Source organism: Haliaeetus albicilla, chromosome 10, assembly GCF_947461875.1.
Source record: "Haliaeetus albicilla chromosome 10, bHalAlb1.1, whole genome shotgun sequence".
Classification (NCBI taxonomy): Eukaryota; Metazoa; Chordata; class Aves; order Accipitriformes; family Accipitridae; genus Haliaeetus; species Haliaeetus albicilla.
The window spans coordinates 4297726-4325128 of record NC_091492.1 but is presented as its reverse complement, the minus strand read 5'-3'; the positions used below and the strand labels follow the sequence as shown (position 1 = coordinate 4325128).

Below are 27403 nucleotides of genomic sequence, written 5' to 3'. Positions count from 1 at the left end.
TTCACTTCTGTTTTCATACACGAGCAGGACCTCTATCACTTTCAATTCCACTGTATAATTCTTCTCTTGAAACAGGACTGGAATTTGACCAGACACGGAATAAATCAGAAATTACAAAACATCATGGAATTCTGTTAAGATGGTTCTTCTGCTGTGGTGATACTGTTATCAAGAAGGGCTGTTAAATGAAGGAAGGTACATGCTCAAATAAACAAGATATGATTTATTGAGAAAGTATATTTTATTGATTGACAGGTCACACCTACCCCTTTATTAAAAAACCTTTTTATCAACTTAAAAAAATTACCAGAGCCAAAGTATAATATACATATTTGGAAACTTCTCAACTGATGCCTAAGTATCAGTCTCTCTTATTCCCCTCTCCTATTTGAACACTTCCTTTTTGCTTATTATATTTTAGCAGACAAAAGTGCAAATATAATACTACATACCTGCTGCACTGAGAGATCCTGATTTTTCAACCACATTAATGCAAGGCTTTTCCATGCTCCAGCAAAGCAAGGGTTCAGTGACGTTTTTAGTGGGTTTGAAAAAGGAAAATGCCAAGAGGTTTTACATGAGAGTTTTTGAGGGTGAAAAAGACAGATATTCTTGAAATAAAATTGTACATTACTGTTTTGCTAATATATTTGACCAAAAATTTACCTTCATTCAGTACTTCTTTCCAGGTACTTTGGTACTGAACAATCTATAGTAGTATTATGACAAAGAAGAGCAGCTCCTTTCCAAGTTTATACAGGTTTATTATAATATAATAATATATTTATTATAATATAATAATGGTACAGCTCAAGCATTTTCCGTTCAAGTTACCACTGAGTTGTAAATGATTTAGAGAATTTTACTCACCCTTTAATACATCCCTCCAAACCATTTCCACAAAACAGATGTCTAGAACTCGCAGTGACTCAATCACAGCCAATCAGGTTTTGAATATATGGCAATGTAAGCAAGACAGCTGATAATCCAGATAACTTTGCATTGTATTTTGCTGAGTAAATTTGTTTTACAAGGGACATTCTCGTTTAAATATAGACACTGAAAAATATTACAGCTCTTTATAGGTGAGGAACACTTGTTCTTAGTTTTTGTAATATTTTATTAAAGCTTGCTATTTTGCTGGAATTGAGACACCAAGGAAAGAACCTGCTCTGAGGCTTTAATTTGTTTAGTCCCCAGGTATGCTGCACTATTGCTAGCTGTATCCTCTAAGAAATATCGGTAGTTTACCATCATGCCACAAGAAGCAGCAATGCCCCGAGGGCTTGTGTCCGCCATCCAGTTTATCCGCCACATCACAGAGCCGTTCTGAAGATGAAAATTTGCTACTGGATTAAGAGCATAGCCACGATGTTTCTCTCCATACAAATACCAGGCACAGAGTCTCATAAATGGTACATGAAACACTTTAACTAATTTTTCTGATCTCACCCACTCATTGTTATTTAAGAGTTTCTTCAGTGTTTCAGTAGTAGAGTCTCCTGTGATCTCAGAGATTTCTTGCCATTCTGATTCTGTAAAAAGTTCATTTCTTTCCAGTTCTTTTGTTTGTGAGGAGAGGAGACCAACAAGCCATTTTGTGAATCCTGGGATAGGTGAAAGAGTAGAAAAAGCTTTTATCTGAGGAAGTTCTTTCTGCAGACAAAAGGAGAGAAAAAAAATTCATGAGTTTTGTTATGATTGACAATGAGAAGTTTGAGTGAAAGAACAACTGATACCCTTTACTTGATGTCAAGCAAAGACTAGGGATTCTGGGAATTAACTGATACACATAGACAAAAAAAGAAATAAAAAAATCACCCTGCCAGTAATAGGTGCACTTGAAGCACAAAGAAAATTTTAACCCTGAATTACAGTCCACACACACAATCTATATAAAAGTACTTATACAGTACTTACCAACACTACGTTCTGGTATATCATTTTATAGGCAGAAATAAAAAAATACAATCGCATGCCATAAAGAAGTTATTCTGAGGAATAATTTTTTTTAAAAATAAACATCCAAGTTTTCAAAACCTTTTAAATATAATTTATTTTTCATATGTAACTTTTTTTTTAAATCAAGGGCAGTTAATTATTTTAGTCTATTGTAAAATCAGGAGAGGTAAGATTTCTAGACTTTAGTGGACAGAAGTATTTCCTGAAGTTATAAAAGAGGTTCTTTATACAGGCTAGCTACTTTCCATGCTATTCCCAAACTATAAACTACATTGATAAAATAGCAAGACAAGAAATACATACTTGCAGTAAAAAAATTAATCACACAGTTTAATACTTGCTTTAACAAAATAAAACTTCTCTACTCCTGCTAATTTATGAGTAAAAACTGTTAACTATGTAATCATGTAAACCAAAACATACATAAGGAAAACCATGTGTTAGTTTTGGGGCATGCCAATGTGAAGAATAGGGAAGGCTGTTAAACTCACTGTCACTTGGAATTAACAAAAATTACATCAGTCAACCGTGCTGAAGGAGTAGGGGGGCAAGGAACAGAGGGAAGACTGAGCTGAACTGAAACCACCACAGTGTTGTTTTAATTATTGTTCATATAGGAAGGAGCGGTGAGAATCAAGACATTTATCAACATTACAGAAGCATCTTAATGTCAACAGAAAATTGCCTTTAAATGACTACAAAATGCATTTTTTTCTACTTTGAGTGTTACCGAGATAACCATTAAAAAGTCATCATCGCTCAGATACTATCTTACACTAGCAAATGTTAATGGAACGCGTGCTGCTAGGTTGTTTGAATTGCACCTGCACTGCTGCATCCTCAGGTACCGCTGTGCTCCACACAATGCTGCCATCTGCATTCTGTTTCAGGAGGATGCAGAAGCCAGGGAACGCAGGCCTGGCATACCTCTGTTACAGACTGGAGCCAAGCACCATTTCTAATAACTTTGATAACTGGAATAATATTCAGCTGGTTATTTACAACATCTTTTTCCTTCCCACACAGAGCTTCCCAAATAGCTTACTGCTGTTCTGCTGGCTTCTGGCACTACGATACACCAGCCAGCTCCAATCTACCACCTCTTCAGTTTTGTCACTTATAACTGAAAAAACTGGATAACCTCACTTGCTCCCCTCATCTGAAGTTCTTTTGAGTGTTACACAGATACATAAGCCAAAGAATTCTTTTGGGACCAGACAGGGACAAGAGAGGCAGACCAAGTTACAAAGAAACACCCCATTTCATCTCCTTAGAGAATTGGATAAAGAAAAAAGCAATTTATTTTATAAAAACACTCATTTCTGTATCTTACTGAACAAACCAACCATTTTTGTAATCAGAGCACCCAGGAGATCCTGACTATGTCATATTCTCAACTGCTATAGCTACCATGGTCAGGTAGTGCAATACTAGTAAAGCTTTGATCTCCTGTGACTTTTTCAAGTCTCCACTAAAGGACATGATGATATTTTATTTTAAGAGTAATTCTGAAGCATAAGCCTGTAACAAGATCTGTGAAATACAACTATCAGATTTCATCGCATATGCATTTCATAAAAGAAAAAATACTCTTTGTAAATCTACGGAAAGAGATGTCTGTGGAAGGCAATTTCTGCTGCTATCTTAGCACCTCTTTGTACAATTTTACAGAATACAGCATTTATAAAACAAAATAGTTTATTAGGGTTGTGCTTTTACTGCAGACCATGGCTACAAGCAGCATGGATATAGAAAATATGTTTTAATTAAAAGAATGTTTCTTGGAGTAGACAGTTCAGCCTTTTTATAAAAGTTTCCCCTGTGCTTTTGAAAAAGAGAGCAATGACCACAGTAAATTAAAAAAAAATATTTGGGGGCAGAAAAAGGGCAAAAATGAGAACAAAGCAAAGCAACTCTACAGACTTCAGAAATCTTTTCCTTCCCAGTGCCATGCTCAATACTTGCCCATGGATATAAAGACTATTTATCCACAAATCAATTCAAAATAACTTCTGAAATTTGAATACAGAATCAAATGCACTCACTAAACTTCCTTTGGTCACCTTTCATCTGCCTCCTTGTAGTGTTTCTCAGTCAAGGAGTATATCTCATCATGGCACGCGGAATCCACGTTTCTTTAAAGCAGCAGGATCTTAAGTAGTGTGGTAGAGTTATACTCAGTTGCCCCCTTGTCAGCTGCCACACTTTCCTTGATTCAGCACTAGCTCCCACCAAAGACAACACTACTTGCACAAAATCACAGAACCCCTGAAGAAGGAGGAGGGAGAAAGGCGGCACAGAAGTGAATTTTTAAAGGCCACTGGAAAAATACTTCAAGATACTTCTTCCTGGAGAAAAAGCTGATAATTTTCAGTTCTATCAAGATGGGAACGAGCAGCATCACTTGCTACCTTCATTTCTCCATCAGCGCACTGAAAGCTGACCAGTGGTGACTCTACTGTGACCAGCTGTAGCTTAGCTGCTGAGACAGTCTGCTGTTAAGTCATTTGAGTTTTTGCATGTCAGCTCTTACTGCGGCTAGATGAATTTCTGCCCAGAAGGGAGGGCCACAACTCCCTTCTGAAGATTCAATGACCCAGTGCTCTTCTGCCTGTCCACACAATAATGATGGATGACAACTCAGCAACTGTCTATGATGTGATAGACCTGCAAACAAACCTTAAGGTACAGAAACACAAACCTGTAATCTATAATGAGAAGTACCCTTTTCACGTCAGCATCCTTAAGCAGCAGCAAGTTTCCCCCAAAAGAGACTGGATTTCAAAATGGGGTTTCATTCTTCTAGGTCTTCATTCCTGTTGTGCTTTAAAGTTCCTCTTTAGTCCATAATACAGAGAACACAAGAGACAGGGAAAATCGGTATAAGTTTTCAAATTAATGACCTATCATTGAGAAATCCTAGATGTGCTCCTAGAGGGATTACAGATGTTACTATTGTGCAGCGGGGGTGAAAAAGAAGAGAAAGAAAAAAAAAAAAAAGAGAAAGGAAAAAAAAAAAAGAGAAAAAGGTTGTTAGAGGCTATTTTCCTCTAGGTAGGGATTCAAAGAATACAGGATGTGTTTCTTTTTGACCTGGAGATAGGACTACATTCCTTACAGGTTTTCCTTTTTTCTAACTGTATTACTCATCCTATAAAAGACAGTGCCTTTGAAAACATATTGCTTAGGTCTCTTTCATGAATTCTTCACAGGTATTTGGGGCTAAAACCTGAGAGTGGAAAAAGGAAGATAATGCTGAAATTTGAGAAGCAGAAACTCTTCTTTCTGGTAAAAGGAAAAACTGGTTGGACCAAGAGAAAAGGCTGCTTACCACAAAGTCAAGTCTGGAAGTCTTCTAAACCATCTCTGTTAAGCAAGCACAGTGTTTGAAAATACTATTTTGCTACTGAACAGAGCTAACAATCAGGGCTTTGCACACAGGAGCTGAGCCATGCCCATTGCTTCCTAGGTTAACAATTCCAATCTCATCTCCCAGCTTGCAAAGCCAAGAGGGTACCTAAGCACCATCCACAATGACAGAAGCGAGAATGACTTCTTCCCATATTTGTGTATTAATAATAACCACTGCAAAGTTCCTAATTAAGTAACTGACATTTTGCTTCCTTGTGATGTTGGGTGCACTTTGTTTATCACTCACTTTCAGGAGTGACCTGTTCACTAAGCCCAACGCAAGATATTTATCAGCAAGTTAGTAGCTCCTACTCCATTAATAAATACAAAATGGGAAATTGTGCATATTTTTTACTTCTTAGGACAGATAAGACATGGGAAAGTGACCCCATTTTGAAACTACAGTACAGACTACTACATATCTGATAAATGCTTGAGTTTAGGAGCTTATCTGAGGCGGCCATTTCTTGTAAAAAAATAAATAGATGCAGCAAAGTGTGCACATTTATGTTGCTGCTAAATTGATGTGCTAGTTTCTAAGGCTGTTGGTGGAGATCCATTAATGTTTATTTTCTTGTCAGAAACCCATACACCATTAAGAAACAGCTGCTCATTTTGTTTTGGGGTAGATTTCTGGGTTTGGTTGTCTCTTAGGGTTTGGGGTTGGTGTTTTTTTTCATTGCAGAAGAGTGCAGATTTCTCCTATTATCCGTATCTCCTCTGAAACTGTCTTGCACTCTGAAAGCTGTAGTACAAGGTCACATTTTTCATCAATGAAAGCAAAGCCTGTTTTGGAAATTATGATCTCCCCAGGTCACCTAGATCAAATTAAGGTAGCAATTATCAACAGCCCAACCAGAAAGCTAAAATCTGCCACCAATTGTTAAGCATTCTATTGAGTCACATAGTAGCTATCAGTTTTCTCCCCCAAATGCCACAGGCTATAAAATTCTAAGCAGTTTTCTCAAAGGCTTCACCACAGTTATCTGTGTCTGTCATCTGCAGACCGAATTGCTATGATGTACCTTCTGTGGAGTTACAGACCATTTACAGTGGCTATAAACACATTCTGAATTAAATGTCTGTCTAATGAGAAATCTATTTGTCTATGCATTCACCAGCACCTACCAGCTTGCTAGAAATGCATCTGCCTGCTTTTTTCCAGCACCCTATTTGGGGTTTCTTTGTTTTCTTAGTAGTTGTCTGAAATTGTTTCAAAATGCAATTCATTTCTGGGAACAACACAAGCTTAAATTTAAGAAATACATGAGATTATTTCTGTTGTCTGCTCCCTGCTTTATATACATTAATATAACCAAGAGACTACACAGAATACGTAGGTAGCCTATTCTCAGATTTGTACAGGCAGACCTGGGACCAAATTGGTATCAGTGGACTAATGAATTCATCCCACTGCTTACCCAAAATAATCCAAACAGGATATGCTCAGATAACAATAGAAGCCTGTTTACAAAACCCTTCTATATTATTTGTGTAGCAAACTTTTGTCAAGCACCTACCAAAAAAAGAAAAATCTCCTATTTAGAGCAGCACACTTTCTCCCAGGATGCCCTTTGTATGCGACACAAGCTACACCCCTAAGGTCCTATTCTGATCTCCATTATATCCCTCCCCTTTACCCAATTATGTTACAATACCTGTGGCAAACGCCAATCATAATGTCTAGGTAGAGATTAAGGATTCAAACTGCTAACTGTGCACATATAAAGAGATGAAACTGAGGACCCATTTCTGTGACTCAACTTCATACTTCCTCCATCTGCTTAAATTAGTAAAAGACTCAAAAGCAGGGGCCATTAACTTCTATGCAGTGCCTCAAACTAACAGTGCTTAACACTGAGGGTTGTAATCTTCGCCAGAGCCTCTACTGCTGCAGTCTTCCTAACAGTCCTAATAAAAACCCATTTGCAAGAAATACTTTCATGAAGGAATCTGTACTTGGCATTCTTTGAAGGTGAGAACTGCTACCCTACACATGTTCATGTCTAGCAGTGCATGCGATCAGTTCAGGCAAATTAGCAAGAAGATTTCTAAAAAATTAAGCTCTGTCTTAATTGTCCATTAATGAGATTTTAAGGAATCTGGTACTAACTGAATTTATAGACATAACTTTATAGTGTAGATACCTGCTAGATCAATGTTTCAGTACAGTTTTTAAAAATCTTGCCAAATAAAGGCTTCAATGGTGGAAAAAAAGAGTGGCTATTAGCCTGTTTCTAACTTAGTGCATGTCTTTTTCTGATCTAATGATACACATTCATGACAGGTCCAATTTGGAGTTTTCCTTATGAAGAATGACAGCTGAGAATTCAGTTTTGAGGTTACAATGGCACTTACAAGTAGAAGTGTCAGAGCAGGTTAAGTTAAGGCAAACTCAGATAAAGGATTTTACTAGAGGATAAAAAAAGTTTTAAAGAGTTTGCAGTGCCTTGGGAGAATATGAATCAAATAATGTTCTGCAGATCAAACATATGTCCACAAAAGTTAACTCAAACAAATGGCAAGTTATAAAACTGTATTAATCATCAACAAGTCAAATATAATGAAAAACAAAATCCTCAACCCCTTCAAACGGTCTCTTCCCAAAGCATTTTATTATCAGTTAAGTTAAAGCGAGTCTCAACTTACATAACCTGGAACACTTGGTGATTTAGCAGCACTTTAAATAAAGATTTATTGCACAGCCATACAAAGGTTGTATAAAAAAATCCTCTTCCTATCAGAGACCTCAACTATCCATTTTTACGAAGGCTGCTGGAAGCCTGCTTAATGAGATGTAATTTTTGACCCAAGATTTTTTTGCTGAGGCTATACTGTTTCAGCTACTGTCACCAAGTCAACTCAGCACTACTGCTATACCATTTGTCCCTTTTAAAGTAAGTGACTATAATGCTGCTCCAAAGAATTATGTCCAATCTGAACACAGACAACCTTGGGAAGTCCTTTGCTTACACCTGACCAGAGAGAAAGAGAACACGTGTACAATTAATGCACTGAAGTAGGACTTCCAGAATTTTGGGAGACAGGTAAAACAGGGTAAAACAGGCTGCCAAGAGTATTACTCATCGTCATATGCCCTGCCTTTGCCCTGAAAAATCTAACTTTGTAGAAATTTCACAGTGTAAGTATTCTGAAGCTGAAATACTGTGCTGGTTTTGGCTAGGATAGTTAGTTTTCTTCCAGTAGCTAGTATGGGGCTATATTTTGGATTTGTGCTACAAACAGTGTTGATAATTCAGGGATGTTTTAGTTACTGCTGAGCAGTGCTCACACAGAGCCAAGGCCTTTTCTGTTTCTTGCCCCACCCCACCAGCAAGTAGGCTGGTGGTGCACAAGAATTTGGGAGGGGACACAGCCAGGACAACTGACCCCAACTGACCCAAGGAATATTCCAGACCATATGATGTCATGCTCAGCATAGAAAGCTGGGGGAAGAAGAAGGAAGGGGGGGACGTTCAGAGTGATGGCGTTTGTCTTCCCAAGTAACCGTTATGTGTGATGGAGTCCTGCTTTCCTCGAGATGGCTGAACACCTGCCTGCCCATGGGAAGTGGGGAATGAATTCCTTGCTTTGCTTTGCTTGCGTGCGCGGCTTTTGCTTTACCTATTAAACTGTCTTTATCTCAGCCCATGAGTTTTCTCACTTCCACTCTTCTGATTCCCTCCCCCATCCCAACCAGGGGGAACAAATGAGCGGCTGTGTGGTACTTAGTTGCTGGCTAGGGTTAAACCACAACAAATACACAGGGCTTCTCTCCACTGACACGTAAAGACCCCCGAGATGGAAGTCACAACATTTACAACAAAAGCCGAATGAGCGGGCATTACAGAAGTGCATCAAATAATTCTGATAACAACAGTATGATGATTCAGGGTCACTTCACAGATGCAAAATACGTAATGGGAGATGGCTCTTGCAGAATTCAAGACAACAAATTCAAGAACAATACTTTGGAATGAAAAGGAAGAAAGCATGATGGAGTGGGAAGAAAGCGGGAAGAAGAGAAAAGAAATAAATATTAACAACATCAAAGAGTGGAAGAAAAACTATTCGAGAACTACATCCATCATGGATAAACACTCCTGGATTATCCTTTACATCTTTTTTAGCCCTACAATGGTACCCCAACAAGGTTTATCAACAAGAAAAGGAACGGTGTAGACAATACATGGAGGTTGTTGTACCTTTAATATATATAGATAGATATAGAATAAATATACATAGGCGGTTCAAGTTTTGCTACAACTCCATAGTCAGGTAAGTGCGTGTCCAATTCACCATATAAAACCTTACTAATAACAGCACATTTTTCATAACATCTTACAGCAGTGTATGAAATTTAAGTAGGGAGGAAGACCTCCATCTTTGGCACTGTATGGAAAGCACTTAGCTGTCAATATCAAGTAAGTTATTTAAGCTTGAGGCAATGATTTTATTATTAGAATGTATTTAAAGGCATCTCAGCCAAGTGTTTCCTATTCATCGTGTATTTGATGAACACTGAAGGGCTGGATTTTACAACATTGAAACATAGAAACTTTATTGTAAGTATAAATAAGAAACACACTCTTCTGTTGGACACATCAAATTTTAGACATTGCATATAGGTTATCTAAGTATGGTATGTCTATTTTCCTTTATAACTTCACTTATAACTTTTCTAGTGTTGTAAGCAATTTAGTGATGGACAAATATGTTGTCAATAGGATTATTTTATGAGAGCAACTCAATTATCCAGAAATTATTTTTCAGATGTGGAAGCAGATAACTGCATGAATTTATTCCAATTTCCCCTCAGTCAAGATCAGACAGATGGCACAGCCTAATTATACCTGGACTACTGCACTTTAGACAATTAATCTAAAAGCCATTCCGAAAGCAACAAGCAACAAAACTCAGCCAAAATATCCATTAAAAATAAAATAAAATAAAAAACTTCAGGGCAGCCAGCTATGATTCAGTAGTTGACTAATCAATCATTTTGTAGTAGTAAGAAATTTGGTGCATCCAATTTTAAGTTATTTTTGCAAGTAGAACTGAAGTTCTAAATCACAGACAATTTTCCAGACATCGTTACTAATCCAGATGTTGGAACAATTAATATAAACACAAGTAGTGATCATTACTTTTAAGTGAGAGCTTTGTTAATAATTTAAGTAGCAAAGACTAATAAATAAAATAATGTACTCAACACAGGAACGTGACTGTCTCTTTCATGCCACTCCATGTACAAATTAATTAATTTTCATTCCTTTCTCCAGTTGCTTGGAAGAAGGTTCTACAAGAAGAAGTCCTAAAACTATCAAGAATAATCCCATAGCATGCAATGATATTATATAAATTCATAGAACTGACTTGCATAAAGCAACTGATTCCTGTGACTTTCAAATGTTAAAGACATCTTCTTTACTATACTGCAGGAAATGCTCAGGCAAAGAATTTTTTTTTTTTTTAAATTGACATATTCAAGGCAAGCATGCAAACTGCATACATAACCGGTGGCAATTCAATATAACAAACAAGAAAACGAAATAATTAATGTAAAGGAATTATCTTTGTTACTGGAGCAGCCATAAGATTTTGAAAAAGGAACAGCCAGGTACATTCAAGAGAGAAAATGTTGATCAGAGGCCTGGAAGGGAGCCTGTTAGCATGCATTAACAATGCCCCACCCACTCAACTGAGAGACAGCAGTGAATTAGATTACACACTACATTGCAAAATACAGCTATATTAAAGGTAGCTTCAATAGAACTGTACTAATTTGACTTTCAGGCAACCTATACACATGATTAGGCAAACACAAATAATTCATGCAGTACATGTCAACTATGTAATACTATCTACATCTGGCAGACATTAACCAATAGCAGAAAATGGTCTTCCAACTTTTTGCACATCTTCAAAGGTTGAACTGGTAAGAAGCTACGAGTGTAAGGGAAGACCTAGCAGCTCCTTGCCTTGAGCAATGACACAAAATGGAACCTAAAACAGCAATGTAAGGGGAGCACATTTGCCAAACAGCATTTTAAGTACACCCTGCCACACCTACCTGCAGCTCTTTTACAACCCGCTTGATGAGGTAAGTCCCAAGTTCCACACCTTGCAGTCCCTGCTGAGTCAAACTGATTGAGTAGAAAATTGCTGTTGTAATTTTGTCTGTATCTTCTGTTTCTAAAGGCGGCACTTCTTTCACTATGGCCTGGGAAAATAAGAATAAAGAAAAAGTAGTAGTTATTATCACCATTATGGGGGAGGTGGCCTTTCTTTTTAACTTTCAAATGTGTTAACACTTTTCCCCACTGTTTTATTCACTACCCTCTGTGAAAAATAACAAAAATCTAATCAAAAAGTAGAAAGAAGAGCTGCTTATCCATTAGCAAGTGCAGGAAATAATTGTAACGTGGTTTACAATTTTCAGAAGTAATCACAACCGCTTTGAAGTTTTAATCTCATTTGCTATCTTTTCTTATATATTTCTTATCTTTTCTGTTTCTTCTTGCACTTGAGCAAAACCCCAGAATTTCAACTTACATAATACAGGTGATATACAGATATCCCTGCAATTTTTAAGTGCCAGTTCTCTCATCTCTTAAAAAAATGAAAAACACAAATATTCCCAAATTATAAGGAATTACAGATTTTAAAATAAGTACACTGCAATTTGAGCACTTTGCTGTGTGCTAAATGCATCAGTGACTGTACCTGGATGCTGCTGGAGATATCACTGGTTAGTGCAACATGCAAGACTATCAACGGTTCTCCTGGGATTGCACAGTGAGAAAAAAAGTAGCATCTTCTATATGACCCAACTCGACGCTTCATATCAACCCAGTTTCTAACAGGATGCACAGCTTCAGAACTCAATGAGAAAATAAAAAGGGTAAAATTATTTTTTTTTTTTTCATTTAAAAATAGAGGTCAGCTGCCAACCCTACAAGCACTCAATCAATGTTCACATTGGTGTCAGTGACAAAACTCTCCAATCAAAAAAGGAGAATCAGGCTGTAAGTAAAAAAAATAAAATTCATCAACAAACTGTGACAAAGCAGATAGTAAAGGCATACTGCATAGCCGCTCTTTCTAGTTTTCTTTGGGATATACTTATTACATATCTGAGATTTCACTTGCATTTTCTGTTCAGTATCAGATATCCGATTCAGATGACTAAGTCATTGAATGAGTCTGAACACACCTCTAAGGAATTAGTTTTCCCAAGCAACAAAGCAGTTTGTTAGCACTCACACGGCCATGTCTTCAACCAATCATTCAAAATACATTTTCTCTATTGCATATTGAAAGTCTAGTGTGTTTGCCAAAATACCTTGAAGATTAAGTAAAATATTACTCATTATTTTTATTTTGAAAATTTAGCTTGTACAAGATCTCTTTTCTTTGCCTTATCAACATTTAAGTTATGTACTTTCAGAACTCTCTGGAGATTTCTTTTTTTCCAAGCTTTTTATATGACAAAATGCCACACAACATAACCTTGATTCAGTCATTTCCAACTTGATCACTAGAACTTTGAATTTGACAGAAATTCAGAAATAAATGTTGTAGATTTTAAGGAATGTTTATAAAAAACAAGGTGCTCTCTTCACGTATAGTTTACAAGTGATTTCTGTGCATCTCACCAGTTCCGGCCAGGAAAGGGAGCCACACTACCTTAGAAGTAAAACATGCTCTTGAGTGTTGGGCACCCCATGCTGCATCAGACTTAAATACTTATTCCCCACCCACACTGCTGGTGTAGATTGAGGGGAGAAGAAGGTGGCAGTGGTGATGGAGGCAGCAGCAGCACCTGTAGGAGGAAAGGGAGTGCAAGAAGGCAGTGCTGCAAGAATCTGGGTTTGTAGCAGAAGTAACAGCAGCACCTCTGGGAATGTGGGAAGATAACTGAGAAGGTTGGGAGAAGAGACAGCAGTCTACGAGTGCAGTATGTGAGCTAAAGGGTCAAATTATGGGACGAATGATCCCCTTTACCATTTATTTAATTCAGGTTTTAAAATGTGATTTTTAGTGTGTTAAATTCAACTATTCTTTAATTATACTTTGCCTATGGTTCAGTATTGAAAAGCATCTTGAAAATAGTGGATCTGTGCAGTCATAAGCATTTCATCACCTTTTCATCAACGAGCGTTAGCGACTTTGAGCACTTACTCACTAATTTTCTGGAGTACTTCACAAGGTGATTGCCAAGTGACCCGTTCCAAGTTCAGGAATCCTGTTGAGAACCACTCTGAAAGCATGTTCTTTAGAACTCCATTCATTTCCTGTAAACAGAAGAAAGATGAACTTATCTGCTAAATATGCTAGGTAGAACATACAAATGTGAGTAAAGATAAACTTCATCATTTCAAACTGTTCAAGGAAACTAATGCATCTGTTTGAGAAGATTAACCACATAATAGTACAGCTTTCCTCACACAGGACTAAAACAATGAAGATGTTTAAAGATACTGTCTATAGTAAACTGCAGACAAGCAAATGGAAGATAATGCAAAACAATGTAGATGAAAGGCAGACAATAAGTAGAAGTATTTGAGCAGTCTTGACAATAAGGCCACTGCTGCACAGGTGCTCAGACTTAAATACCATGAAAAAAATTATGGGAAATTTGATGAAAATAAGGACTTGAATTTCACTATAGTTTTCTACATCTGAATCTCTTCTGACCATTCAGCAGTTCATGCCTTAGGAAGACTATTAGTACTAGCTTATTAATATAAGAAAGCAACTCACCAAATTAAAATTTTCCAGGTCCTTACCATATTTTATTAGTCATCTCTACTATATTGAACATTTTTTCTATTGCTCTTTATGAGAAAGATACAGAACAGCTATTTACTCCTGTACATTCTGCACCATGATTAACACCTGGAACTTTCTACTTTTGACAGATCTCCAAGGCACATAACATATGTACTGAAGGTGACTGGAACCCATACAGGCACGTTTCAGCATCAGTAAACTACAAAAATGCTTCAGTTTGGACTTTAGCGTGGATTGTACAACTCGGCACAGGAGCTGCACATGCCCACTCAGGATGATAAATTAGAAAATTAGTGTCTTTCAACAGGATGCAGATAGGCTTCCTAGAATTTTTCTTCTCTATAAGTATGAAAATTTTGAGCCAGAAAAACAAAAGCAGCAGCATAAGACTACAGAGCTCAAAAATCACAACAGATTTGGAACAGTACAATACAGAATTAAAGCCAGCTATAATGTCAAATACTTCCAGAAACACTCATTGTAATAATGAATTTTATATTCCCTACTAATTTCCTGCTGCCTATATTATTAAAGATTTTCCTGTCTAAAATTCTTTGAGTTTAGAAAGTATTCTTGAACTCAGCACAGCATGAATATCCCTTAAAGAGATTCTAGAGTTCATTTTTCTTTCTTACATTTGCTTCGTCCATGGGTCACAGTGTGATACCAGCACCAACTTAGCAACAGCTTGATCAGAAACATAGGCTTACCTGAAACTAACTTAATAACCATTTATTTAAAAACAAAAACTCTCCACCTTCTATTCAGACCTGCATTAAATAGCCACTGCTGTACATAAAATCGACAAAAATTATGCTGCAAGGGACTTTAGCTTGCTACATTTAAGCAAAACAACATAAAAAAGATATAAATCTATCCAGAAAACACTTACTACTTAAAACATTTGTCCAAAAGTCAGATGTAGTCTCAGGTCTGCCATAAAAAGGCAAAAATATTTCCTATTGTAACCTAACAAAGATGAAAGTTGTAGAGGCACTTGTCAAGAGACACACATCAAAGAAGGTTTCTGTTGGCCAAAGTAACTCCCAGAAGTATTCCAAGATTAAAAAAAAGGGCAGTTTTATTCTTTAATTCACCATACTAGTAAAACTAAAATTTTGAAACTCTGACTATGCTTGCAGCCAACTGAGATCAGATACTTCAATCTACACCAATCCACCCAAATTTAGAATTAAATTAACTCCTCCCATAACAACTCCTAGAGTAAAGTTGATGGTAATGACCACAGTCATAGAGTTTGCAAAGTAAATTCATAACAAATCCTGGCTCTTTTCCATACCTAAAGTGCAGAGTTCATTTTTCCTTCAGTTTCCATTTTTCCTAACTACTCCTACACTTACTAAGTTGTGCTAGTGAAATATATAGGCAAGTTTTTGTTTGGCATCTATCTTTATTTATGCAGAAATGGCTACTATAGAAATGTTCTAGAAGAAAACAGCCACTCATCTACATTTCCGTCATGTGTGAAAATTTTATGCTATCTTTCTATATTTTTTCAGTAGCATCCTCCAATATATAAGAGCAGCTTACTTACTGAAGCATAAATTGACATATACTTCAAATAGTGAAAATGTCAATTGCATCGTTCCAAATACAGGGAGTATCCATGAACTCTCCCGTGAGGTCAACTCTCCCAAGATTTGTAAATTATTTTTTTGTTGGTCTTTCTCAGTAGAGCTCTCTTTCAGTTATATAATAAACACTGCTGAAAGTCTTCTGCCAAATTGTACTTGCACCTGCACTTGTACTACAAGGCTGAACAAAGCCTGCATATGCTAGTAAAAAAAGGTTTTAAATTAATATGAAACTGAAATAATAATAATAAAAAAATCCACCTTAAGTACGTTTATAGGGTAAGCAATCTCCACTGGAAAACAATGGAAGACACATAATGCATAGCACCAGCATAAACAGAAACCTCTGAAAAAAATACACATATGTGACTATCTGAAACAAGTACCACTGAAGAACTGAGAAAAATAAAGGATCACATTAAATGAAATCCACTCTAGGAATGGACAGTCTTCACAATTTTTCACTGATACTTCGACTAAAATTTTCCTGCCTTCTCTGTCTCAAGGTAACACTATCCTACACAACAGTAGCTGGGGGAGGGGGAAGAAGTAACATAAGAGATGACATTAAAAAGGACCAGATTAGGTATGTCAAAACTTTGCAGCTAGGATAGTTAAGAGGGACATTAGCAGTACACCTTCTCCTGCCTAATAAATGGATCTATTGCACATTTATAGCAAGTTTGATGACTTGGGGGGCTTACCAGACACATATGTTAAACCTGTGCTGCCTTACTACCCCAAAAGAGCAAACTATTTCTGTAATAGGACATTACTGTGAAAAATGCATAATTACCATTGGCTCAGGGCACCTCAACACTTGATGCACTCTGACAATACATCAGTCAAGTGTTATTTAGAGTAACTGTAATCTATACTGGCAAAACTGGTTTTGCTGAGGCTTCTGGGCTAGTGGATTAAAGAGGAAGCAGCAGGTAGAACAAGCTGTACCAGAGCCCAGAACTGTCCGCATAACCGCATCGACAAAAAGGGCTCTTTCTGGCACAGCTAAGTCATGCAGGAATTGCAACTCCTGGGCAGTACAACTGAGCAGGTACTGGCCTGCAACCTCAACAAGGCTTGCATCAGCAACAGTTTTATTGGGAAAAGCTGAATTTTAGTTCAAGTACTCTCTCATACACAGATTGGTCTGTCTTTTTTTTTTCCTCCCCCAATACATTTTTCCTCTTGGACTGTAGAGGTCTAAGTGTCCTAAACAAGTATATTCTGACTGTTTTGCTTATTCTGGCTTTAAGGTACTTCCCTTGTGAATCCTTTTCTGCACAGCTCTGAAGTTTTTAGAAAATAACCATAAATCATTTTGGTCAAATATCCCTTGGTGTAGTGAAAGTCTCCAAATATTTCAGGATTGTTTGTTTTATTTTCTTTTGTAAGGGCACACTGTAAACCAGAAATATGAGCTAGAATTGTCAGATCTGGGGTCAAACTACCAGATTCCTATGGCTCTCTTGTCATCCATCTGCTTTTTGGAACAACATTTCAAGCCACAGTCTAGCAGCTAGGAGGGAAAACTGCTGACGGCTGCACTCCTTGCGACTCATTATTTTGAACACACTGCTCTGCATCTATTGGCAGCAACATGGCTCATATGGCAACGAGTGACTTGGGAGAAAGCCAGTGATACTACACAGAAACTGGTAAAAGTGGAAAACATAGGAATCGCGCATTTTGCTTCTTTGAAGCACCTACAGGTTTAGCAAGCATGCTCCATACGATGGGACATAATGATGCCCAATTGAACCGAAGGCTGCTTTTCAAGATGCAGAATGCTTTATAGAGCTACTTTAGGTCCAAGATACAGCTGTATAAAAGCAGTGCAATTGTCACCAAAGAAGAAAGTGAAGCAGATGTGCTTTCAGTAATGATTTTGGAAGAAAGAAATATTGTTCATGGGAAATTACAACGCAAATCAAATAATCTGTCAGTCGTAAATAATAATGCTTTATAATACAACAGGGCAGCATACAGGCCAAAGAATTAGCATAGTTCCAGCTGGAAGTGACCTACAACAATAATCTAGTCCAACTGCAGTTGTGTATGTTGACAAAATTTCTTAGTGCAGAAAGACATAAAACACTTCATACTATCCAAAGCTGTGTTTGATTTGAGTCATCTGTGCAAAATTCTGAGTTGTGTTTAATATCATAGTATACGCTAAGTTTCTGTAAGGCTTGACTTCAACAATGACAGTCTAAAGTTAGGTTCTCTTATTTTGTAAATTTAGTGGCAATTCTTACTTTCATTTCAGAGGCCTTTCTAGTCATAAAATTACATCTCCAACATTTCATTAAAAAGAAAAAAAAAGCACACATTTATTACTCAGCATCCCAACTTTAAATTTTAGCAACAAGACATACTCAAATTAGTATTTAAAATTACCAGCTATACTTCAGTTTCTATTAGCTGAGTATAATAAATTGTGATTTTTATTTTATTTTCATTCCATGTTCTTGCTACAGGACAGCAAATTACAGGCTTTTTCATCTTCACATCAGGTCCCTATTTATTGGGCAACAAATGGGAAAACTCTTATGAAAAACTTAAATTAATTTTTTTCATTAAGAAAAACTGCCTCTCCGATGAGGGAACTATTTCAATTTCCCTCTCAAACTACTAAAAAATAAAATACTCCTTACAATGAAAATTCATACGCAGATATGTACAGATAAACATAATATGAAACAGCATTAAGTAACACTCCATGCATATCAAACAGATGCCTCAGTTTTTCTTAGTTGCTGGTTAGATATCTGACAGGGCTACAAGAGGAGTATTCTGCCAGCCCCACAAGAGTCAAGTTTTTCTATGGCTTTGGAATATTTTAAGTTTTTAACCTGATATGCTTCATTTGGGCATACTGACTTATAGACCTACTCTGATATTGCCAAGTGTTTAAAGGTGTCTTTGTTTTTGGTTTGGGTTTTTGTTGGTTTTTTTTTTTTTTACAAATTAGCTTCAAAATATACATACAGGATACCCCTAGTGAGATACTGAAAAATACACCCATCAGCAAAACAGGATTCAACAGAGTGACACAAATAAAAAGGGACTGGTTTTCTGATTTTTTTATTGCTAATAGTAACTAGTGCAGTGGTAATAGTAGTGCTGAAAACTTCCCTGGCTCTTGTATTTTATATTGTTTTATGTCTTATTCCTAAAAAAGCCCCACATTTTTATTTCACAGACACCCCCCCCATTTTTGCCCATTTAGACAGTAAGTGTGCAAAAGCATTTTCAAGTGACTTAATCACCTGTATATGTTATTTTACTGTAATCTGTTGAACAAACACAAAATAGAAATGCTTCATCAACCAATATCTAACAGTCCAAGCTGCTTCTGTGTTGATATGTTTTGAGGAAATAGAAAAATATTTTATATTTACAACATGACAGTGGGTAATTCTTGTTTCAATAGGTCTTTCAAAATGCAAAGTAAAAACTAAGGACTGTCTAAGAAATATTTTAGACAGTTTGGGCAAAACCAAAATCCCAGTAGGCCATATAATGCATTCTGTACTTTTACTCCAGCATCAGGAAAATCCATTTAATTTTATTTCCACATTTCCTTGTCAGTGCAGATACAAACACACAAAAGTTATAAAATCCTTGCTGCACATTTGTCTTTATGTATGTTAGAATTTAAATCATACCTACAATAATGAAATGGCTATACAGGACTTTTGATAGGTAAATACCAAACACTTTTTTCATAGAAAAACCTTTAACTTTCATTTGTTTCTCTAGTTAAGGGCTTCTTAGCTCTTTAAAGCAAACTGTTTTGATATTCAGGTTCTCCATATAGCCACTGTTTCACGTGAGTGAACAGCTATTCTAACTCATTGATGGATCCTCATCAATGAGACCACAGTTCTTTCAAGGCAGTACAACTGGGTGAAATAAATACATCCTTCTGTGGAGGTATGTAGGTAAGACATCTATCACCACAAATATTTCCCCTCCCCAAAAAGCCATGTACAGCCTACACACAAAATATTCTCCCTTAAAACCTATTCTACCATTTCCAATTCCTCTACTAAAATTTAAAACTATTTTCCCCAATTATACAAAGGTCAGTGTTCAAATCTGTGAGAAAGCTTTAAGAAAAAAAATAATTCAAGGAAAAGTCCAACTTTAGGTGCTTATTGTGTTTAGAAGTGGCTGCTATGAGGGGAAAAATACCCAAAACAATTATGGTATTTCTTTTTTTCTAGTAGACCAATATAAAAACAACAAGACACTCCAACTACTGCTTAATTATGGAAGCAGGTTTATTTATAAATCAATTTGACAAAAATGCTATCTTTTTCATTATCTTTTGCCAGCAACTTGAAACTTGCACTGACTTTTTCTAAATCATATGGAAAGATGAAGAGTATTTTAAAAGCAATAGTTGAATGATTTGCTATCTGAAATAATAATGTTGTAAATTTTTCACCAGAATCCATATTTCAAATGCTGAAACTGAATAAGCAAGCAAAATATAAAAAAATCTCAAAAGGAAAATGGCGGCACAGAAAAAGAAGTACTGCAGGCGAGAGGGTTCTGAACAGGAAGAGGAAGAACTACACACAGGAAACAGATTCTCAGCAAATTTCACTCTGTGCATTGCAAGAGCTCATCAGAAATTCAACTCGTTTATAAAGACAGTGGAAAAGGTGCATGTCCTTTGGTGGAAGGAAGGAACAGAACACATGAAAAGAACATAAGAGAGAGAGGAAAAAAATTCAAACAGCATCATGGAAAAGAATTATGCCCAGCTTTACTGTAATTTAACTTTTCAAACAACTTATTATGTGCCAGTATCATTTTTTTGAAATGGTTGTCTTAACATTATCCATGAGGCTTAAGATAGTAATAATTGATTCATATATTTAATAGAAAAGAAAACCCACCTCTGGGACAGATTATGAAGAAAAATTTCTCTTCACCATATGTCCTCCACATATTTTTGGTGGACTCTTTGGAAAAAAAGGCTGTATAGCTTCAAAAATACAGTTTACCACTAAATTTTTGCCATCTGATTATCAAGAAACTTGTGTCAAGAGTATTCATCATCTTTCACACATCCACAGACAGACATTTACTATGTCATAACAACTCGTCACTGAGGATACCTATAATTTTTCTGTCTTGCTCTAGGTGATGATTCTGCCTTCTAATAACTAACTTAAATATAAACTAAACTTTATTTGCAGCATGTTCCTTCTCTTTGCACAATCCGTCATTTTAAGTATTTCCAATGCACTGTTCAGGGTTTATGTTCAAGATCTACACAATTCTTCCAGGAAGGTAGTCACCATTCTTCTCAATTTCTTGTAAGTCATTTTTTTAAACCCAATTTGCCTTACATTAGATCCTGACAGCCAGGGCACTATGACTTCTGATTTAATGGACACTGCTAAAATAGTTCGGCAACTTCAGCTTTCAGAATCTTTCTAATAATGAGACACGTTTTGGAGTGCAGTGCCACTAGGCACATGTCACACAGTACATATAATCAGACTAAGTTAGCCATTTGCATTTCTTCATTTACTTTAAACATCAATTCAACTTAAGAGGTGATTTATGAGAGACAACTGAGGGCACTATGAAGATCTGTATATTTGGGAGTAACTGAAGACAATACTGCACCACTTTGCAGCGCATCATCTATTTTGTTAATGATTCAGGAACAGTGAAACTAATGGAGAAACAATCACCTGGCAATTTGCATCTTCTTGTTTTAAAATAATACCTTAAGGAATTCAAGCAGACAAGAATTCATCATATGTAATAGCGAACCGTGACATGTTAACATCCATCCCAAGTTCCAGAGCTTTTCTATACCTTTTTTTCATCTCTTTCCTGCAGTTAGGGAAACCAGCAAAGAACTATTCTGAAACTGTCCACTACACAATCCCAAAATATATGTTGTATCATGAGAACAGTTCTCTACTCAAGACTCAAATTCTTTATTAAAAAGAAAAAAAAACACTTTTAACACTCCCCCTCTCCTCCCCCCAAATCTATAACCTGAATATTCTGCCATATAGTTTTCTATGTTCTTGACATTTAGCCTCAGAACAGGTACTACAGTATCTCACACCTATGGCTTAAGGTATCAAATCAAATACACATGCCCTCACACCACTTCCTCGCAAACCACTTGCACCAGCTAGTGATCAGCTCCATTGCAGAGACTGTCAAGACTTCCTGCAGGTTGGTACTCCCTTGGGTGCTCATATTCTGACACTTACTTGCAACAGAAGCAAATAGATTTTAAAGGCCGAGCAAGACACTTATCTCAGAAGCAAGACATAACACCTTTCCCAGACAGACACGCTAGCAAGAATACTGTCATGGCACATAGTTCTAGGTCTTGGTTGCTGTGGAAAACAGGTGAGCATGACCTAAATGAAACTCCAAACTGAAAAGAAACAGTATCCAGAGTAAATTCTTACAGCCAATAGGGTTACAAACAAAAACCAATGCAAACCAGTTCAAGCTTAATCTTTCCTCGCTTATGTGCTGTTTATCACCAACTTGCATTTTTAGAATGTATATACATTTGAAAAATAAAACTGATCAATGAGTGCAAAAAAGACTGTAAGAACAGATATGCAGAACTAAGCCCAGTCACATGATGAACCCGAACATTTAAAAAATATTTTGAGAAGACATAACAGAATGCTTACAACAGCCCTTTTATTGAAGCTTTAGTTTTGCAGACAGTATTTTCCTACTTTCAAATGGGTTTAGTATGTTTCTGAACATACTGTATTATTTGACGCATGTACATTCAGCTGTTATACATATTTCTAGCCTGCTAATTTTGCAAATTCAGTCTGCTCTTACTTAAGATGATCCAACTGAATGTGGAATCTTACCAAGGCTGTTGCTACTTCAGTTATGTGATGACCCTGGTTAATTGACAGCACTGACATCAAAACATCCTTTTCTTGTCAAACTTAATTTGGATCTGAACATCGACCAAAAAGTTATGGTCAGTGCATCTGACCAACTTGCCGTCTTTCTTCATTGCCTTCCAGGAAGTCCTGTCACCTCCTGCCACTGTCATCTGCTACATCATTCCTTCCTCCACAACCATGTCACCTCGCTGCACCATGTAGCCACTGAGGATGTTCCACCTCACCTCTTTTTGATACACGACTGAGCTAAGTCATGACAACCCCTTTCTTCTGTTGATACTCTTCATCATTAGCACGGCACGGCTGCTACGTCACTTGTGGCCCTATATTGGACTCAGGAGTCACACCACTACACGTCACTCCTGCAGTGAGCTCCCGACGCAGCTTGGCAGCCCCAACATCGGCTGCGTTACGCCACGCTGCGTCAGTGTGGCAATTCCTCCGCTGCCCTAACGCCTGCCCTTCGCAGCCCGCAGCCCAGCCTCCCTCTCCCGCTTCACTGTGGAAAGCCCGTTGCTTCACACCATGGGCCGCTCCCTTCCTGAGCTGTCAGCAAAGCCATCTCCCACTGCTGCCGTGGCCTGTGGGAAGGGATTCACTCGTGTGCCACCGTGGAGACCCCCACAGCGAATGGGGTTCACGGGACGCTCTCCAGCCCAACGTGGAGGGGCTCCACGAGTGGCAAGCCCCAAATCGCATCCCCTCGGAGCCACCCACCCCCAGCCCAGCCCTCACCTTGACATGAGGCCCGTCCACCGCCTTGGTCGCCAGCCCCTCCACCAGGTCGCCCCTCAGCTCCACCAGGAAGCGCAGCCCGCCCTCCAGGCGGCCCAGGTGCTGGAAGAGACCCCGGTACTGGGGGCTGAGGTAGTAGCGGAGCCGGTCCTCGGCCTGCAGCAGGGCCCCCAGCTCCCTCTGCTGCTCCCGGGCCTGCAGCACCTTGGCGCTGAACTCCGCCACCCGGCCGTGGTCCACGCCGAAATCGCGGGCCAAGCGGGTGAGGAGCTCGGCCCTGGGCTGCCCGGCCCCCAGGGCGCGGTAGTAGCGCACGAACTCCGCGCCGCGCAGCTCCGCCGGGGGAGGCGCTTTCTCCTTGGTCTCGTAGGGCGGCAGCGGAGGTACGGAGCGACTCAGCAGCTCCTCCATGCCCGCCACGGAGGCGGTGCCGGAGCCCGCCGGGCCCCGGCGCAGGCCGGCCGCCACCCAGACGCGACGCAACCCCCGCGGCGCCGCCCAGGGCCCACGCAGGAGGGGCCGCGGGCTCAGACACGGGCCCAGGCGGCTCATGCCGCCCCTCACCTCTTGCGACAGCCGCGCAACACCCTCCGCCGGGGCCAGGCCGCAGCACCGCCTTCGGGGCCGCGGCGGGCGGGCTGATTGGCTGGCATCGCGGACTGCCAGCGCTCCTCGCCTATCGAAAGCGAGGAGAGTGTGGCGGGGTTGGGGGGGGTGGCGGCCGCCATCTTGAGCGTGGCGCGCAGCGAAAGGGTCCCTGTGCGTCCTGCCGGGGTGGCCGCTGCGGCCGGAGGTGTTCCCGGCGCTTCTTCATGGTTCCCTGAGTGCGCTTTCCCTTAGCCTTCACTGTACAACCCTTTGGCCCCTGTATCTTTCTCACCTGTCGCTCCCATTTTTCCCCTACCCACCACTGTTTCCCCTCACAGCTCACCTGCACCTGAGGGAGAGGCCTGAGGTGAGGGTGGGCTAGGCCGTGGCCCTGAGAGAGTTCGGATGGCATCAAAGATAGCAGTGGCATCCAAAAAGGTTTGTCGCCACGGTCTTAGGAGGTCGGCAGGTTTGGGCTCCTGGAAGCCAGCCAGCTGTCAGTTTGAGCGGCTGAGCAGTGAGGGTACAGGGGTTACTGCACAGTCCCCAGAAACACAGGCCAGGCCTGCTGGCATCTGATTGCTCTGAAGTAAGTGCAGGTAACCGCACAAATTTGATTGTGCAATTTGAGGACACAGTGCTGGAAGTAGCGTGCCCTTTAGGACCTGTAGCAAAAAACTCCAGTCGTGAGCCCAAAGTCCTCTGAAGTGCATCAGGACTATTCATGAATGAAGCTAAACATATACATACTGCTCCCAGTTCAGTCTTGCAAAGACGTATTTACCTCCTTTTGACATCCCGTGTCATTGCTACCGTTACATGCCCATTAAACCAAGCAAAACACATAGGTTGGATTGATATCCGTGAGATTAGAATTGAGCACCAATTGTCCTGACCTTCAGAAGCACAGGGAAATCTTAATTCTCGACATTCAAAATAAGAATTGAGGAGGGAATCAAGCCCTCTCTACCAGTGAAGAGACAAACATAAAAACAGAGCACTACCTAATTACTCTATGTTAGAGCTTCCCGAGGGGGGAGAAAAAAAAAAAAAAAGAGCTATGTGAGCAGTATAGCCCTGGGGAACTAAGGATCACAAGCTAAGCTAAGTTACCCTCAAGAGAGGGAAAGCATGACTCAGAAACATTACAATATATGAAAAATACTTTTTAAAAACATTTGAATACCCCAGGCAATGAATTAAGTTTCACAAATTCCCTTAACAGCTTTATAACTTTGTTTTCAGCAAAAGTGAAAGCCCTCAAAAGTTGCCTGGTTAGTCCTTCAGCTTCACCTCTGCAGGAAACAGGCTGTCAAAGAAAGCTTCTGTCTATGTCAGATTCGCAAGCTAATATTTTCAGAGACAGAGGAATGGGTAAGTAAGAATTTTCACCAAATAACATGATGATATTTGTATGTGCACTGTTTATAGACAGCAATGCTGCAGTTTTAAATGGGTATCCATTAGCCAAGTACAACTTTTTCCATTTGAAAACCAAAATAAAACATTTTTAGCAGTGCTTCATAACAAGAGGTGGACAGGCTTGGGTTTTTTTCAATAAAGGGTAGCTAGAAATTGAACTTTTCCTTCTATATATTTAATAATGATCTTTAATCTGCTGTATTAGTTTGTCATATATATGATTATATAATAAAATTCTTTACAACCCAGGCTGCAGATTTGGTTAACATAAGCCTAAAAATTGTGCTAAAAGTCTCCATAAGCCCAGTTAGTCTTTGTGGCAGTTTTGGTTAGTGCACATTAGCTTCTGAAACCATCAGGACAAAACAGCTGTTTTCAATTCATGGGCCAAAAAACCTAGATACTCTTATGCACATGGATATCCACAGGAAGAGACATCAATGTCTTTTTAGTGTGTTAAGACACTCCTGTAACTCTGTGTAAATGAATTAAATCAAAGCATTAGGGCATTTACAAAAATATTAGTAGAAAGCCTTATGCACCTGTTCAGTTTCTATATGATTCAGAGACTCATGGAAATTTCAAGAAGCCCAAGATTGAGATGTTAGTACAGTGAGAGTGGTGATGGAAGTTGAAGGCTTACGGCCTCTCAGGAAATGGTCAGCATTTCTCAGGATCAAATCCTTTTAAAATCCTACATAGAAATCGCTTCTATTCTTTTCATTTTGACAGCCCTCTCAGATTGGCCTTGGTTACGATTCTTACAGTAACATAGTTCTCTTGCATAACCCACAGGCCATAAAAACTAGCCACCTATATTGTTCATCGACAAAAACACATTGTGGTATAAGTTCTAAGGCTTTGAAAAGTAAGACATTTCTTTTGAAATCTTCTACTGCTTCTTTTTTTCCCCCTAGGGAAAACTATTATCTGCTTCAGCTGCTGCTTGAAAAATGAAAACACATCTCTTTCTGTCAGGACCTGAGGGCACTAATAGACTTTAATGGCCCTGACCAGCCTCACCTGGGCCTTCTCTCACACCCTCCCGTGGGCCCAGGAGCCCCCATTTCAGCTCAGCCTGGAGGGTTTCAGTTCCTTCCTGAGCTGTGCTGTGGGAGTGTGAGTCTCCAGTTCAGCCATGGCCATGCCTGTGCCTGGCTGTCTCTGATCCTAAACTGTAGACTTGCTTCCTGGCCTGAATTTGTATCTGCCTTGCCACTATGGACATGCCTACCAATTACTGGGCTGTGTCTGGCTCTGGTTTCTATTATTGGGCCCAATCCAGACTCATGTTTCTGGCTTGACCTTACATCACAGAGCTGCTTGTTGATCTGGACTCTTGGTTGAACCTGGCTGCTGCCTGGGCCTGCTCTGCTCACCTTGCTCAGGTATGGTGGGGCTATGTTCTCCTTGGCTCCCTGTCCTGTAGGGAGCAGCCACCACTTGCTTTTGCCTGATGCTTCCTATGCACCGTTCCCAAGGCAGATAAGCAAGTTATTCAGGTCCAAGAACTTAATTTCCTTGAAATAAGAAAGACCTTGCTAAACTTTGGAAGTTAATTTCTTATATTCTTATGAAGTCTATTTTTTTTGCCTTGTTGAAAACTGAATGTTATCAGAAAACTGAAGATTGAAAGATACTAATTACACTTCAGTAATTGTAACTTCTATCTTCAAGCAAAAAGAGAAGCATATAAAAGATGGAAAGTCAATCTGATCCTTCCCCCCCCTCCCCCCTTAGTCAGTTAAAATGGTGAATAAAAATAAAATGCATGTCCTGGATTCTCTGCTTAATAGTTCCACTGTAATGAAGATAGACTGATTTATGCCAGATGTGAATATAGTCCTGTGGCTGGGGTTTTGTTTGGGTTTTTTTTAGTATTTGCACTTCTGTGTAGAGTGCCACGTAAGTGTATGTAGGACAAGAGTCTTAAATGAGGAACAGATTGTACTACTATTAAAAAGA

The 27403-nt window shown here is 38.9% G+C and overlaps 1 protein-coding gene across 1 annotated transcript; it reads right to left on the bottom strand.

Annotated features, from left to right (window-relative positions):
• Nucleotides 1-208: 208 nt before the first annotated feature.
• Nucleotides 209-24096, bottom strand: MLYCD (malonyl-CoA decarboxylase). Its single transcript, XM_069793362.1, is given in 6 exon segments — nt 209-1656; nt 11447-11596; nt 12100-12256; nt 13558-13670; nt 23429-23995; nt 23998-24096. Coding segments are annotated over 6 exon segments (1605 nt in total). The 5' UTR covers nt 24082-24096; the 3' UTR covers nt 209-1122.
• Between the last annotated feature and the right edge of the window lie 3307 nt (nt 24097-27403).